A 14,891-nucleotide genomic window follows, 5' to 3' on the forward strand; every position below is an offset into this window, starting at 1 on the left:
CTGATGAGCAGGATCCTGAAGAGCATGGTAGTGGGCTGGGTCAGGGAGATTACACAGTTCCACAATGTGTATGCAGACAATCAGGTGATGCACTTCTATCGCTGGCTGCGCTCCCCCAGCTCTCTTCTCTATGACCCAGCTCTGCATCGCACCCTACACAACATGATGAAAAAGGTCTTCTTACAGTAAGTGTCTTCTCAGTCAGTAAGCTGTGAAAATCTAGCCATTTACTTTGGTATAGATTGTGAATTGATATTATTGTGATGGTAGTAGAGTGATCTGCCTGATTTCAAGATGATTTCCGTTATCTTCCATTGTCACTTCAGTTGAGCTTACACAATGGGTGAGAAACAATGTGTTCTGGACTCTTAGTCATTGTTTAAGTTTAGACCTTTATTCTGTCGACAGATTTTTATTTTGAAGTACTTCCTTCGCGACCGGCAAATTGTAATCAGGAGGTGTTATACCATCTTACCAGTGCGTTGTGTGTGCTGCAAAAGGTTATCCACCATTCTTGTTTCTTATGTCTTGATACACGCAATGTTTTTTTCACCTTTTGGCAAGTAAACATCATAAACTTCACTCCGCCTCCTGAAATGATTGATTGCCGAAGAGTTTAGCTGAGTGCATAATTGGGTTATTGCTCAGATCCTCCGAGACCAGTACAGTGAAAAAACAGCATATCATCAAGCCGTAAGAAGGGAGCGGCTGGATAAGAGACTGAAGGACTGTCATACAGGCATTGAGCAAGCCTCCACGACACGCTCCCCTGATGTCCTCACTTCAGCGAGCCCACACTTCTTCTCTCACCATGGCAGAAGGAGGCGCACATGCTAAAGCGCTAGAAAGATGTGCCACAGAAGAGGACCTCCACTCATTATGTTCTCATTCCCCCAAATCATCAAGTAGTTCCAAACCATCACTCGCCATCACCAAAGCACGAGCCAAGGCTGAGGCAGGTATCTCCAAGATGACCTATGCTCAGAGGGAGATGGAACTTAAACTACAGAAGGCCCGTCTGGAAGCTGACCTAGCAGTGGAAAAGGTCCTCATAGAAGCCACCCTAGAGGCTCTTCCAAGTAGAAAAGGAAACGGACGCTGCACGGATTGAAACAGAAATACTAGAGTCAGGTTTGATGGACGAAGACCATCAGTCATGTAGCAGTAGAGCCTCTAATCATCTCTCCCCCCAGACACGACTTCAACGTATAGAGCACTATGTACTGGACCAAGTCAGCCTGAAGTCCAACCCATTCAGCTCACATGCCTCACCTTATCATGAACTCCAAGTCACAAGTCACACCCAGCAGCCTGCTACATCCATCCCACTCTACAGACCCCTTCCCATGAAAATGGAGCCGCTCTGGCAGAACGACGGAGGAGCAGACAAGAGAGATCAACAACAACCCCTCAGTGATCCTAATAATAACCAGAACAGAGTGGTCAGCCCAGGCACCCCTGACACCTCCACCACCAATGACCTCGTCAGCTTTCTTGCACAGAGCCAGTTGGTGACCTCAGGGTTGACCAATTTCGATGACAAGCCAGAGAATTACTGGGCGTGGAAGTCCACCTTCAACGGAGCCATCACAGGCCTGTGCCTGTCAGTGGGAGAAGAACTTGATCTTCTCATCAAATGGCTCGGCAAGGAGTCTTCGGAACAGGCACGGAGACTCAAAGCAGTCAACATCCGGCACCCTCGGGTCGGATTGATGATGGCTTGGCAGAGACTGGAAGAATACTATGGCTCACCTGAGGCAATCGAAAGGGCTTGCTTCAATAAACTTGAAGACTTTCCGAAGGTGACGCACAAAGACCCGTACAAGCTCCGCGACCTGGGTGACCTGCTCCTAGAAGTGGAAGCCGCAAAGAGGGATGGCTACTTACCCGGCCTGTCTTACCTGGACACCTCCAGAGGAGTGGCTCCCATCGTCAACAAACTTCCGTACAATCTTCAGGATAAATGGGCATCATTTGGATCCATGTACAAGCAACAAAACAATGTGGCCTTCCCTCCATTCACTGTGTTTGCTGACTTTATCCGCAGGGAAGCCAGAGTTAAAACAGATCCCAGCTTCAACCTCCCACCATACCACGTGGCACCTGTAAGGAATGAGAGGTCAGACAGACAAAGGAAGACCGCTATATCAGTACACAAGACGCAGGTGTCTCCTACAGAGAAAACTGATGATCAAAAGAAAGATATTGACCCTGGAAAACACTGCCTCATCCACAATAAACCCCACCCACTGCAGAAATGTAGAGGCTTCAGGGAGAAGACTCTAGAAGAGTGAAAACAGTTACTCAAAGACCATCACATATACTTCAGGTGCTGCTCCTCCGCAACCCACCTTGCTAGAGACTGCAACATAGAAGTAGACTGCAACGAATGTGGCAGCGACCGTCACACCTCAGTACTCCACCTGGGTCTGGCTCCCTGGAAGTCCAAGTCATCTCCTCCCGCTTCAGAGAATGGCGGGGAGGGAGAACAAGCGGACAACCAGGAAGTCACCTCCAACTGCACTGAAGTATGTGGACAAGGAATGAGTCTTAGAGCATGTTCGAAGATCTGCCTAGTCAAAGTTTATCCTGAAGGATGTCGGGGGGAGTCCAGAGGGATGTATGCCATCCTGGGCAAGCAGAGTAACCGTTCCTTGGCAACACCAGAGTTCTTCAGCATCTTCAAGGTAATGAGTAGTCCATCGCCCTACACACTCAAGACATGTGCTGGACTCAAGGAGACAGCCGACAGAAACGCCTGGGGCTACATTGTGGAGTCAGCAGACGAGAAGGTCAGTTTCCCTCTCCCCACACTACTTGAATGCGATCAGGTCCCAAACAACCGGTCGGAGATCCCAACTCCCAATGCCGCTCGCTACCACAGGCATCTGAAACGGATTGCAGACGAGATCCTACCCCTGGACCCGGATGCAGGCATGCTCCTGTTGCTTGGCAGAGATATTCTGAGAGCACACAAAATCAGGAGCCAGATAAACGGTCCTCATGACGCCCCATTCACCCAAAGACTGGATCTTGGATGGGTCGTCGTTGGCGATGTGTGCCTTGGAGGAGCACACAAGCCACCTCACGTCAGAACTTTCAAGACCTCCATTCTGGAAAGTGGGCGCCCCAGCTTTCTCAGCCCATGCAGCAGCCAGATCCGGGTGAAAGAGATATTTGCCCACAGCTACCTGGTGTCAGCTACCCTAGATGGCACACGGAAGATGCTCGACAGAGAGAACCTGAGTCAGTCGGTCTTCCTTCACACAGCCAGCGACCACAAGCTTGCTCCTTCGATAGATGACCTGAGATTCCTGCAGATCATGGACAATGAGTATCGCCAAGATGAGTCTAAAAGCTGGGTCGCACCCCTACACTTCCAGTCACCACGGAAACGACTGCTCAACAACAGGGAGTACGCCCAAAGCCGTCTCAACTCTCTCCGCCGCACTCTAGACAAGCAGCCACAGATGAAAGCCCACTATGTAGAGTTCGTCGAGAAGATGCTTACCAACAAACATGCAGAGATTGTTCCACCCTTATAGGTGGACGCAGAGTCTTGGTATCTCCCATCATTTGGAGTCTACCACCCAAAGAAGCCAGACCATATCCGTGTGGTTTTTGACTCCAGCGCACCTTACGAGGGAGTCTCTCTCAACGACGTGCTCCTCAAGGGCCCCAATCTCAACAATAGCCTTTTTGGGGTGCTCATGAGATTTCGGAAGGAACCTGTTGTCGTCACTGCTGACATTCAGCAAATGTTCCACTGTTTCATAGTATGTGAAGACCACATGGACTTCCTCCGCTTCATGTGGTTCCGCAATAACAACCCCAACAGTGACATTGTGGATTACAGGATGCGTGTCCATGTCTTCGGCAACAACCCATCTCCTGCAGTTGCCATATACGGCCTGAGGAGTGCCGCCAAGGAGGAAGAAGAGAACTTCGGTAGCGACGTGAGAAGGTTCATCGAACGGGAATTCTATGTTGACGATGCACTGAAGTCTTTCCCTACCGAAGCAGAAGCCATCAGTGTCCTCGGACGTGCCCAAAGGATGCTTGCAGAGTCAAACCTCAGGCTGCATAAAATAGCCCCCAACAGACCTGCTGTGATAGAAGCATTCCCTCTGGAAGATCGTACTAAGGATATCAAGGACCTCAACCTTGTTACTGATGACCTTCCCCTTCAACGCAGCCTCGGCGTCTCCTGCAACATTGCCTCAGACACGGTCACATTCCAGGCCATGGATGAGAAGAAGCCCTTCACCTGTAGAGGGGTGCTGTCTACGGTGAACAGCCTATACAACCCCCTCGGTCTCTTAGCCCCTGTCACAATACAAGGCATGCTGCTCCTGAGGGACCTCTCCAAGCAAGCCAAGGACTGGACTCACCCCTCCCCAGAAGCATGGAAACAGAGTGGACAAAGTGGAGAGACTCGCTAAAAGACCTACAGGAGTTCCAGATACCCCGCACTTATACGTCTTTCTCACCCTCTGGCACTGTATTCAAGGAGCCTCTACAAAGGCCATTGCAGCAGTAGCTTACCTGAAAGCCACACCTGAAGAGGGACAGACCGAGGTTGGCTTCATCTTTGGAAAAGCCAAGCTGGCACCCCAACCAGACCTCTCAGTTCCTAGACAGGATTGTGCTCAGCAGTACTTGCAGTCGAGATCGCAGAGTTGATCGTCGAAGAGGTGGACCTGGAGTTCCACCGCACCACATACTACTCAAGACAGCAAGGTAGTCTTGGGGTACATTCATAATCAAGAAAGGCGGTTCTATGTCTACGTAAACAACAGAGTTCAGAGGATCCAGCAGTCCACAGCTCCAGACCAATGGAGGCATGTTCCGACTGACGACAACCCAGCTGACTATTCAATTCAATTTATTGTCATTAAAAACAATGTGCAGGCACATGTTAAAAATGAAATGAGGGCTGTGGCTTCACCAAACAGTGCAAGACAGACACAGACAAGCACAGCAAACACAATATAAGATATACACACATGAAGACCAAAAGCTAAAAATAAGTTAAAAGAGAGCTGGAGTACAAAATATTTAAAAATATCTACAGACATTCAGTGTGTAGCCAGGTTCAGGTGGGCAACAGCTTGTGGAAAGAAGCTGTTTTTGAGCCTGGTAGTGCGGGCTCTGAGGCTCCTGTAGCGCCTCCCAGAGCGCAGGGGGGAGAACAGTCCATGGTTGGGGTGGGTAGGATCTCTGCTGATGCTCAGACCCCTTCGAAGGCAGCGTTTGTGATAAATGTCTTTTATGGCTGGGAGCTGGTTACCGGTGATATGCTGGGCCGCCTTGATGATCCGCTGCAGAGCTTTCTGGTCTACTGAGGTGCAGTTGCCATACCACACTGAGATGCGGATGGTCAGGATGCTCTCTATGGTGCAGTGGTAGATGTGGACTCCAATTTAAAGCTGGAAACACGCTCCACTTCTACCCCATTGATGTGAATGGGGGAGTGGCCGCAGCTTCTAGACCTCCTGAAGTCCACAATCAGCTCCTTTGTCTTCTGCACATTAAGGACAAGATTGACACCATGATGTCAGGTGCTCAATCTCGTCTCTGTAGGCCATCTCGTCATTGTTTGTGATATGGCCAATGACTGTGGTGTCATCTGCAAACCTAACTATAACATTTGAAGGGTGAGTTGGCAGGCAGTCGTGGGTAAAGAGGGAGAAAAGGAGGGGGCTCAGAACACAACCTTGAGGGGCACCTGTGCTGAGGGTCAGGGTGGAGGAGGAGTGGTCACCTAACCTAACAGACTGAGGTCTGTTGGTCAGGAAGTCCAGGATCCAGTTACAGAGGGAGGGGTTGAGGCCAAGGGAGAGGAGTTTGATGGTTAGTTTGACGGGGATGATAGTGTTGAAGGCAGAGCTGTAATCTATAAACAGCATCCAGATGTAGACTATGGGTCTAGATCTATCCCAGCAACTCTCCTGGGCAGCACAACATGGCTCTCTGGACCAGCCTTTCTTCAGAATCCATCTCCCCACTCTTTCGAACCCCAAGAGACGTTCAATCTCGTCAACCCTGCCTGTGACTCCGATGTGCGCCCTGAGGTTGCTGTGAACCTCACCTTAGTCACTCAAGGCCTGTTGAACCCCAACCGCTTCAAGCGTTTCTCAAAGTGGACCACTCTCATCCCCACAGTCGCACGCTTGATCCATATTGCTCGCTCCTTCACACTGCCTGCCCAAGAGGGCAGCTGCCGTGGATGGCATATCTGTCACAGAGGCCCCTCAGAGGAGGAGCTGGATAGAGCCAAGATCTTTGTGATGAAGAGCGTCCAAGATGAGCTCTATGCTGAAGAACTGAAGAACATAGCCTCCAAACAAAGTCTTCCCTCTCGGAGTAGTCTGCTGAAGCTAAACCCTATCATCGACAACCAAGGACTCCTCAAAGTTGGAGGCCGTACAGCTCAGTCCAAGCTAGCAACTGAAGAAACGAGCCCCATCATCATCCCAGGTCATCATCACCTCGTGACCCTGCTTGTGCGACATCACCACGAGGCCGTAAAACACCAAGGGAGGCACTTTACAGAGGGCGCCATCAGAGCAGCTGGGCTCTGGTTGGTCGGAGCTAAAAGATACATCAGCAGCCTTCTCTTCAAGTGCGTCACCTGCAAGAAGCTTCGCGGGAAGACAGAACACCAACAAATGGCAGATCTGCCTGCCAAGCGTCTCCAAGTCTCCGTTCACCTATGTCAGTTTGGATGTCTTCGGACCATGGGACGTTACCTCACGTCGTACCAGAGGAGGACACGCCAACAGCAAAAGATGGGCTGTTGTGTTCTCATGCATGTGCACAAGAGCCGTGCACATTGAAGTAATAGAGACTATGAGTGCCAGCAGTTTCATTAATGCCCTGAGAAGGTTCTTTGCCATCAGAAGCCCAGCAAAACAAATACACTCAGACCAAGGCACTAACTTCATCGGCACCTGCAGAGAACTCAAGATGGATAAACCAATCTTCAGCTCAGAGACTGTGGAGAAGTATCTCCAGGAGCACAACTGTACCTGGGTATTCAACCCACCCCACTCTTCTCACATGGGGGGCGCATGGGAGCGCATTATTGGAATCGCCCGTCGCATCCTTGACTGTATGCTCCTTCAAGGTGGATCATCGCGTCTCACACACGAAGTCCTGACTACCCTCATGGCTGAGGTTACTGCAGTCATGAATGCTAGACCCCTTGTCCCAGTGTCCTCAGACTCAGAGTCTCCTCTCATACTTACTCCAGCTATGCTCTTGACCCAGAAGACATGCGTTTCCCCTCCCCCTCCAGGTGACTTCGGGGCAGGAGATCTTTTCAAGGACGAATGGAAACAGGTTCAGAGTCTAGCGGACATCTTTTGGAGCAGGTGGCGAAAGGAATATCTCCACACACTTCAAAGCCGTCGCAAGTGGCAGGACAAGAGGCCCAACCTCCAATTAGGAAACATCGTCCTAATGAAGGACAGTCAGGCCAAAAGAAACCAGTGGCCTATGGCTATGGTTGTGAAGACGCTTCCAAGTCAGGATGGGATGGTGAGGAAAGTAGACATCAGAGTTGTCAAAGAAGACACACAGAAAGTATTCTCCCGCCCAGTCTCCGAATTGGTCCTGTTGCTTTCTACAGAAGACTGATAAGTAGTTTGGGGTTTATTTGGGCTCTTTAAAAGACCCCAGGTGGGGAGTGTTTTGGACTCTGTTAGTCATTATTTAAGTTGAGACATTTATTCTGTCGACGGACTTTTATTTTGAAGTACTTCCTTCGCGGCCGGCAAATTGTAATCGGGAAGTGTTATACCATCTTACCAGTGCGTTGTGTGTGCTGCAAAAGGTTATCCACCATCCTTGTTTCTTACGTCTTGATACACGCAATGCTTTTTCACCTTTTGGCAAGTAAACATCATAAACTTCACTCCGCCTCCTGAAATTATTGATTGCCAAAGAGTTTAGCTGAGTGGATAGTTGGGTTATTGCTCAGATCCTCCGAGACCAGTACGCAATGGAAACAAGTTAAATGATCTCACCCAGTAGGTACCTGTTTTGTTCCACTTGTATTAAGGAAAACAAGATTTTAAAGTTCAGTACTGAATGACTTATCAAGTTTTTACCATTACTTACAGTGCACAAAACCTTACACTACCTTCTATGTATCAATCAGTAATACCATTTTCAGATCATTCCTATTTCAAATTGGAATGACTTGTCTATCACATTTTGCCCTCTGTCATATATTTATAAAGATAACAAATGATCTCAAATATTTTCATCATAATCACCATTTCATAATCAGCATTTGCTTTACATTAATTCCATTTTTTTCTAATTGCAGTCACACTACAGTATTAAAAAAGACGATTCACCCATTAATCATCCTCTCATCCTGCTTTTAGGCTGGTTGCAGAGTTTAAGCGTCTTGGCTCCACTGTGGTGTATGGGAACTTCAACAGGATCATCCTGTGTACTAAAAAACGGAGGATAGTTGACGCGATCGGCTATGTGGAATACATCACCAACAGGTGTGAGAGCTGCACATAGGGGTTAAAACACCAGTGTTCATGTTTAAAAATCACCTCAAAGAAACTATGCATTTTAATGGTATTTGCCCAGGAGCACACAAAGCAGGAAATAATTCTCCACTGGAAATTATTAGGGTGTTATGCCCAGGGATTGTGTAATGGTCAGGATCTCCCCACATTTTTAGAACCACTTGCACCTGTACTGGCTGCACATCAAATCTGGGGAAAAATATGAAGAAATTCAAGTAATCTTGGAGATGAAAAAAACTTTAATGTTAAAATTATAGATAGATGGATAGATAGATATAAAATATTTTGCCCTCATCAGGGTTATAAAATGGAACTTGACATGTTCACATGCATAGCCCACAATAACTATATTCCATTAGATGACATCCTTGTTTCTTGTGTCTTCTACTCTCACCCATTCTGCAATCCTGCTGCCTCAATAAAGAACAGAACACTTCTTATGTGTCCCAAACAGTGAAAAATTACCTTCTTGGTTTTGTTTAAATCTTTACCATGTCTCCCTCTAGCATACATTCCCGGGAAATCTTCCATTCCCTGTCCATCTCCTTTTCCCGATGCTGGGAGTTTCTGCTGTGGATGGACCCATCCAACTATGGAGGAGTGAAGGGCAAACTGCCTTCCAGCCTCCTGTATGGAGAGGTACTTCAAATAGCAATCTTCACTGTCCAGTTTTCACTTCCATTGCTATAAATTAATTTTCACTTAAGAGGGCAGCTCCAAAATGACATAAATTGCATGTGCTCTCCAGGTTTGCCATGGGACCTCCCATGTCTACCATATTAGCTTTTCCATCATTTAGATTTTTTTGAAAAAAGTGTTTTATTTTGTTTTGGGTATTTTTTCTCTCTCAAAATGTTTAAATGAATAACTCATACTATTCATGCATGGCTGCAGTAATGTCAGATGCATACACTACTGGACAAGTGGCATGAAGGTTTGTCTATCCATCAAACAGAAGGTTGGAAGTTCAAATCCCATTTCCAAGAGTTATTGGTTAAAAAGGAAGGGAGTTCATTTCAATAGCAGTTGCTGCCATTTGTCAGTCACAGTGAATTTAATCCATCGATGGATACTTAAGGTCCAAACTCAGAGACTGATGGTCCACTTATCAAAAGATAGAACATTAGTTGGTCAGTAAGGTTAGTAAACATGTGAGGGTCAGCACTTTTAAATGGACTCATAGATGGCATTCCTAAGAACGAATGATTTCCTAGGGTGTTCAGGCATTTCAGCAAAATTTTAATGATCTATGGCCAAATGTTTGTCAGTATATCTATCCATCTGTCTGTATCCATTCTTCCATCTATCAATGTTCTGATCTGTTTTTATGACCATCTACCATACTTTCTAATTGGCTTCAAAAAGTCGTCCTTTTAAGTGTACATTAATTGGTTCCTGCAGTTTTAGTCATTCAAGTTGAATATGGAAATTGTTTCTCCCATGTGCCAATTTAGGATAGAACCAGTCAGAACATAAAGAAACGCAATAATGATGAGGAAGAAGGCAGTGATGATGAGGAAGAAGAACAAGCTGCTGGTGAGGAAGATGATGGGGATAGAGAGATTGATGAGGTGGAGGAGCTGATTGAGAGCAACTGGAACATCATGCAGTATCTGCCGCAAACTGCCTCCTGTCAGAAATACTTCCTGATGATCGTCTCAGGTAAACACACATGTTATGATAATGTAACGCATCTGGAATATTTTGTCAATACGGCCATCACAGCAACCTGGAACTGTGTCACTGCACATATTGGTAGTTTCCTCTGGCTATATTTTAGTGGGAAACAATCTACACTCACCGGCTACTTTATTAGGCACACCTGTCCAACTGCTCGTTAACGCAAATTTCTAATCAGCCAATCACATGGCAGCAACTCAATGCATTTAGGCATGTAGACATGGTCAAGACGATCTGCTGCAGTTCAAACCGAGCATCAGAATGGGGAAGAAAGGTGATTTAAGTGACTTTGAATGTGGCATGGTTGTTGGTGCCAGACGGGCTGGTCTGAGTATTTCAGAAACTGCTGATCTACTGGGATTTTCACGCACAACCATCTCTAGGGTTTACAGAGAATGGTCCGAAAAAGAGAAAATATCCAGTGAGCGGCAGTTCTGTGGGCGAAAATGCCTTGTTGATGCCAGAGGTCCGAGGAGAATAGCCAGACTGGTTCGAGCTGATAGAAAGGCAACAGTAACTCAAATAACCACTCATTACAACCGAGGTATGCAGAAGAGCATCTCTGAACACACAACACATCGAACCTTGAGGCAGATGGGCTACAGCAGCAGAAGACCACACCGGGTGCCACTCCTGTCAGCTAAGAACAGGAAACTGAGGCTACAATTCGCACAGGCTCACCAAAATTGGACAATAGAAGATTGGAAAAACGTTGCCTGGTCTGATGAGTCTCGATTTCTGCTGCGACATTCGGATGGTAGGGTCAGAATTTGGCGTCAACAACATGGAAGCATGGATCCATCCTGCCTTGTATCAACGGTTCAGGCTGGTGGTGGTGGTGTAATGGTGTGGGGGATATTTTCTTGGCACACTTTGGGCCCCTTAGTACCAATTGAGCATCGTGTCAACGCCACAGCCTAGCTGAGTATTGTTGCTGACCATGTCCATCCCTTTATGACCACAGTGTTCCCATCTTCTGATGGCTACTTCCAGCAGGATAACGCGCCATGTCATAAAGCTCGAATCATCTCAGAGTGGTTTCTTGAACATGACAATGAGTTCACTGTACTCAATTGGCCTCCACAGTCACCAGATCTCAATCCAATAGAGCACCTTTGGGATGTGGTGGACCGGGAGATTCGCATCATGGATGTGCAGCCGACAAATCTGCAGCAACTGCGTGATGCTATCATGTCAATATGGACGAAACTCTGAGGAATGTTTCCAGTACCTTGTTGAATCTATGCCACGAAGGATTAAGGCAGTTCTGAAGGCAAAAGGCGGTCCAACCTGGTACTAGCAAGGTGTACCTAATAAAGTGGCCAGTGAGTGTATATACAATGTATTTAATTTTTATTGCTCTCGTTATTTTGTTTCTCTTATCTTGTGTCATCACCCAACTTATTGTTTTTAATATACTTACTCCCCTCTCAGCCTACATTGCAGCCATCTATCACAGCATGAAGGAGGAGCTGAGACGCAATGCCCCTGGGGCAACACCAGTCAAAAGGCGGGGTGGAAGCCAGGCTTCCCAGCAGGCAGCAGAAGATTTGAGTACTCTCCCTGGTAAGTCATAGTCAGGGAGACTGATGCAGTCTCTAAACAATTCCGTTGAATTTGCAGTGAGTTTCTCATTAGACTTGATCACTAGATTAAACGTCATTGGTATTCACTACATATGAGTAGTACATACTATGAGGGTTTGTTTTCCATCCTAAATAACTTAATTTTCCTCTTAGGAGTAGATGTTTTAATGTTTCAAAATGCTGCTTCCATAGGTATGATCTCCTTCTCCCAGGAATATGTGTCAAATGAGCTGACTCAAAACATTTTCACCATCACTCAAAAAATCCAGAAGAAGGTAACAGGTACCAGAAGTGTGAGTCAGCAGTCTGACATGTTCCCTGCCCTACCTGGGTCCCACCTGCCACTTAACAACCCAGCCCTGGAGTTCATCAAATATGTGTGCCAGGTACACCAACAACCATTCCAATACTGGTGCTGTATTCAAGTTGGGGATTTTAATTTAACATGATCATCTATCATCAGCTGCCAAACTATCTCCAGTGTCCTATTGATCCTAGTGTTGGTCTTAATGTGGTATACAAAACTAAAATTATTGTAAATTGTGTATTGGTTTTGGAGACACTGACGTTATGGGTGACATGTGTTATTCTGCAGTGTTTTAAAACTTCTTTGAGTTGTCAAACCCTGAACATGTCTTTTTGGCATTGTGAATCATGCATTTCTGCTGCATATACCGATTCCATCCATCCTCTCTGCAGGTGCTTTCACTGGATACCAACATTTTGAACCAGGTGAACAAACTGAAGAGGGACCTGCTGCGTCTGGTGGATGTCGGAGAGTTCTCTGACGAAGCCCAGTTCTGTGACCCCTGTAACTCCTACATCCTGCCAGAGGTCATCTGCCACCACTGCAACTTCTGTCGTGACCTTGACCTCTGCAAGGACCCAACAATGGCACAGGTCAGAGATGAGCAGAGGAAACTCAACCGATAGTTCTTAGTCTATTTAAATAGTCTCTGGAAAGCCAAGTTTTTGTTTTTTCCTCCCTGAAATTGCCAATCAAATCAAATTAAGTCCTCTCTTAACCATCCCATCTAAGACCTTATGACCAGATATGTGTTAATAACATGCTTCAAATGTTTGTCAAATCCATAGGATGGGTCAGTCCTTCCCCAATGGTTCTGCTCCAATTGCCAGGCCCAGTATGAGACTGAGTCTATTGAGATGGCTCTGGTGGATGCCTTGCAAAAGAAACTGATGAGCTTCACTCTACAGGACCTGGTGAGTTTGAATGCCCATGTACCCTCAAGATAAATTGTTATCCATGATGGAACATTCTTTAATACGACAATAATCCCAAACCAAAATGTTATTTGTTTGCATTACCTTGAGTGTGGTCGGGCGTCCCTACAAACACAATTGCCCGTGTCTGCGCGTGGGAAGCTGGATGTGGGTATGTGTCCTGGTCGCTGCACTAGCGCCTCCTCTGGTCGGTCGGGGCGCCTATTCACGGGGGAGGGGGAACTGGGGGGAACGGCGTGATCCTCCCACGCGCTACATCCCCCTGGCAAAACTCCTCACTGTCAGGTGAAAAGAAGCAGCTGGTGACTCCACATGTATCGAAAGAGGCATGTGGTAGTCTGCAGCCCTTCCCGGATTGGCGGAGGGGGTGGAACAGCGGCCGGGACGGCTCGGAGAGTGGTGTGATTGGCCAGGTATAATTGGGTAGAAAAGGGGGGAATTTAAAAAATATATATTTGTTATCATTATGGGAATGGTAGAGATGTAAGAAATGTGAATGTGCTTGATTAGAATTTACAGCTTAAAAAGACTTCATTTGAATTGCTTGGTTCAACCCACATGGTATAGAATAGCTCATTCATCCTAAAGCTGTCTCATTGTTGATGAACCTGTCTTTGTTTCATTGCAGGTATGTACTAAGTGTAAAGGGGTGAAGGCAGCAAACATGCCCCTCTACTGTGACTGTGCTGGAAACTTTGACTTGACTTTCTCAACCAAGGTGTGTGCTCTAAATGCATTGTATCATAAGCCTACATTCCAGAACAAATACCTAATAATCTTCACCAACTGACATTGTTCTAAAACCAATAATTTCCTTTGTTTCTCCCATTTAAAGAGCTTCTCAGAGCAGATCAATGTGTTCAAGAACATCGCGTCCCACTACAACATGAGTTTCCTTGGGGAGACCATTGATTGGCTCCTGGTCATGAACCCACAGATCAGCTCGACTGCTCATTAACTAATATCTGCCACAGAGATCCTTACTGCAGTGTGCTATATGGACACCCTATGCTAATCCATTTTTGCTACAGGAAGTCCATCAAAAAACTGTAATTAAGCCTACTCACTTTTTCCTCTTGCCATACCTAGTCAGCACGATGTATTTCTGATTGTGTATAATCAGGAGTCATAACTGTATGGTTCAGAAAATAAATATGGATTGTAGATATGTTTACATTATTGACCATGTTGTATCAGAATTTTTATCAGTATCTATTGCCTGATTTTTCTTTTTTTCCATTTCATGTACAAGTCAATAAATATTTTATAACTCATAAAATAAAATTTATTTGGCTTTGTGCAGTTACATTTCAGCGCTTTTCTGGTGAGATCCACTCTACATTGTACTTTTGACTTGCATCATGTCTAGTGCCGAGGATCTCCTAATTCAGCAATCACTAAGTGGCCTAGCTTCCTTTTTACTTTGCTGCCAATATGTCTCTTATTAATTATCTCAGGATAAACGGTTTCATCATAGCCCAATCTATGTCATCGCCACATCCTCATTTATAAAGCTAAGATTCCCTCCCTCTGACACATAAGTAGAGACACGCATTGCTGCGTGCTTGAATGACATCTCAGAGTGGATGGCGACACACCACCTGAAGCTCTATCTGGACAAGACCAAGCTGATGTTCCTCCCGGGGAAAGGTTGCCCACACCAAGACCTGGCCATCGCCATTGACAACACCGTGGTGACGCCAAATCGGACTGTGAGGAATCTGGGTGTGATCCTGGACGACCAACTGTCGTTTGCTGAAAACGTTGCATCGGTTGCTCGCTCCTGCAGATTTCTCCTCTATAACATCAGGAGGATTCACCCATTCCTCAC

At 46.4% G+C, this 14,891-nt stretch overlaps 1 protein-coding gene across 1 annotated transcript in view; it reads left to right on the forward strand.

Annotated features, from left to right (window-relative positions):
- pole (polymerase (DNA directed), epsilon) overlaps window positions 1-14,275 on the forward strand; it is a 40,311-nt gene extending 26,036 nt beyond the window's left edge. Inside the window, exons 39-48 of the mRNA XM_056290234.1 lie at window positions 12-185; window positions 8,397-8,522; window positions 9,059-9,191; window positions 10,007-10,214; window positions 11,667-11,798; window positions 12,011-12,204; window positions 12,518-12,718; window positions 12,914-13,039; window positions 13,689-13,778; window positions 13,896-14,275. Of these exons, the coding sequence (XP_056146209.1) occupies window positions 12-185; window positions 8,397-8,522; window positions 9,059-9,191; window positions 10,007-10,214; window positions 11,667-11,798; window positions 12,011-12,204; window positions 12,518-12,718; window positions 12,914-13,039; window positions 13,689-13,778; window positions 13,896-14,018 (1,507 nt within the window). The 3' untranslated portion in view covers window positions 14,019-14,275. The remainder of the gene's footprint in view (window positions 1-11; window positions 186-8,396; window positions 8,523-9,058; window positions 9,192-10,006; window positions 10,215-11,666; window positions 11,799-12,010; window positions 12,205-12,517; window positions 12,719-12,913; window positions 13,040-13,688; window positions 13,779-13,895) is intronic.
- Window positions 14,276-14,891: the final 616 nt, after the last annotated feature.

This window comes from Lampris incognitus, chromosome 1, assembly GCF_029633865.1.
Source record: "Lampris incognitus isolate fLamInc1 chromosome 1, fLamInc1.hap2, whole genome shotgun sequence".
Lineage (NCBI taxonomy): Eukaryota > Metazoa > Chordata > Actinopteri > Lampriformes > Lampridae > Lampris > Lampris incognitus.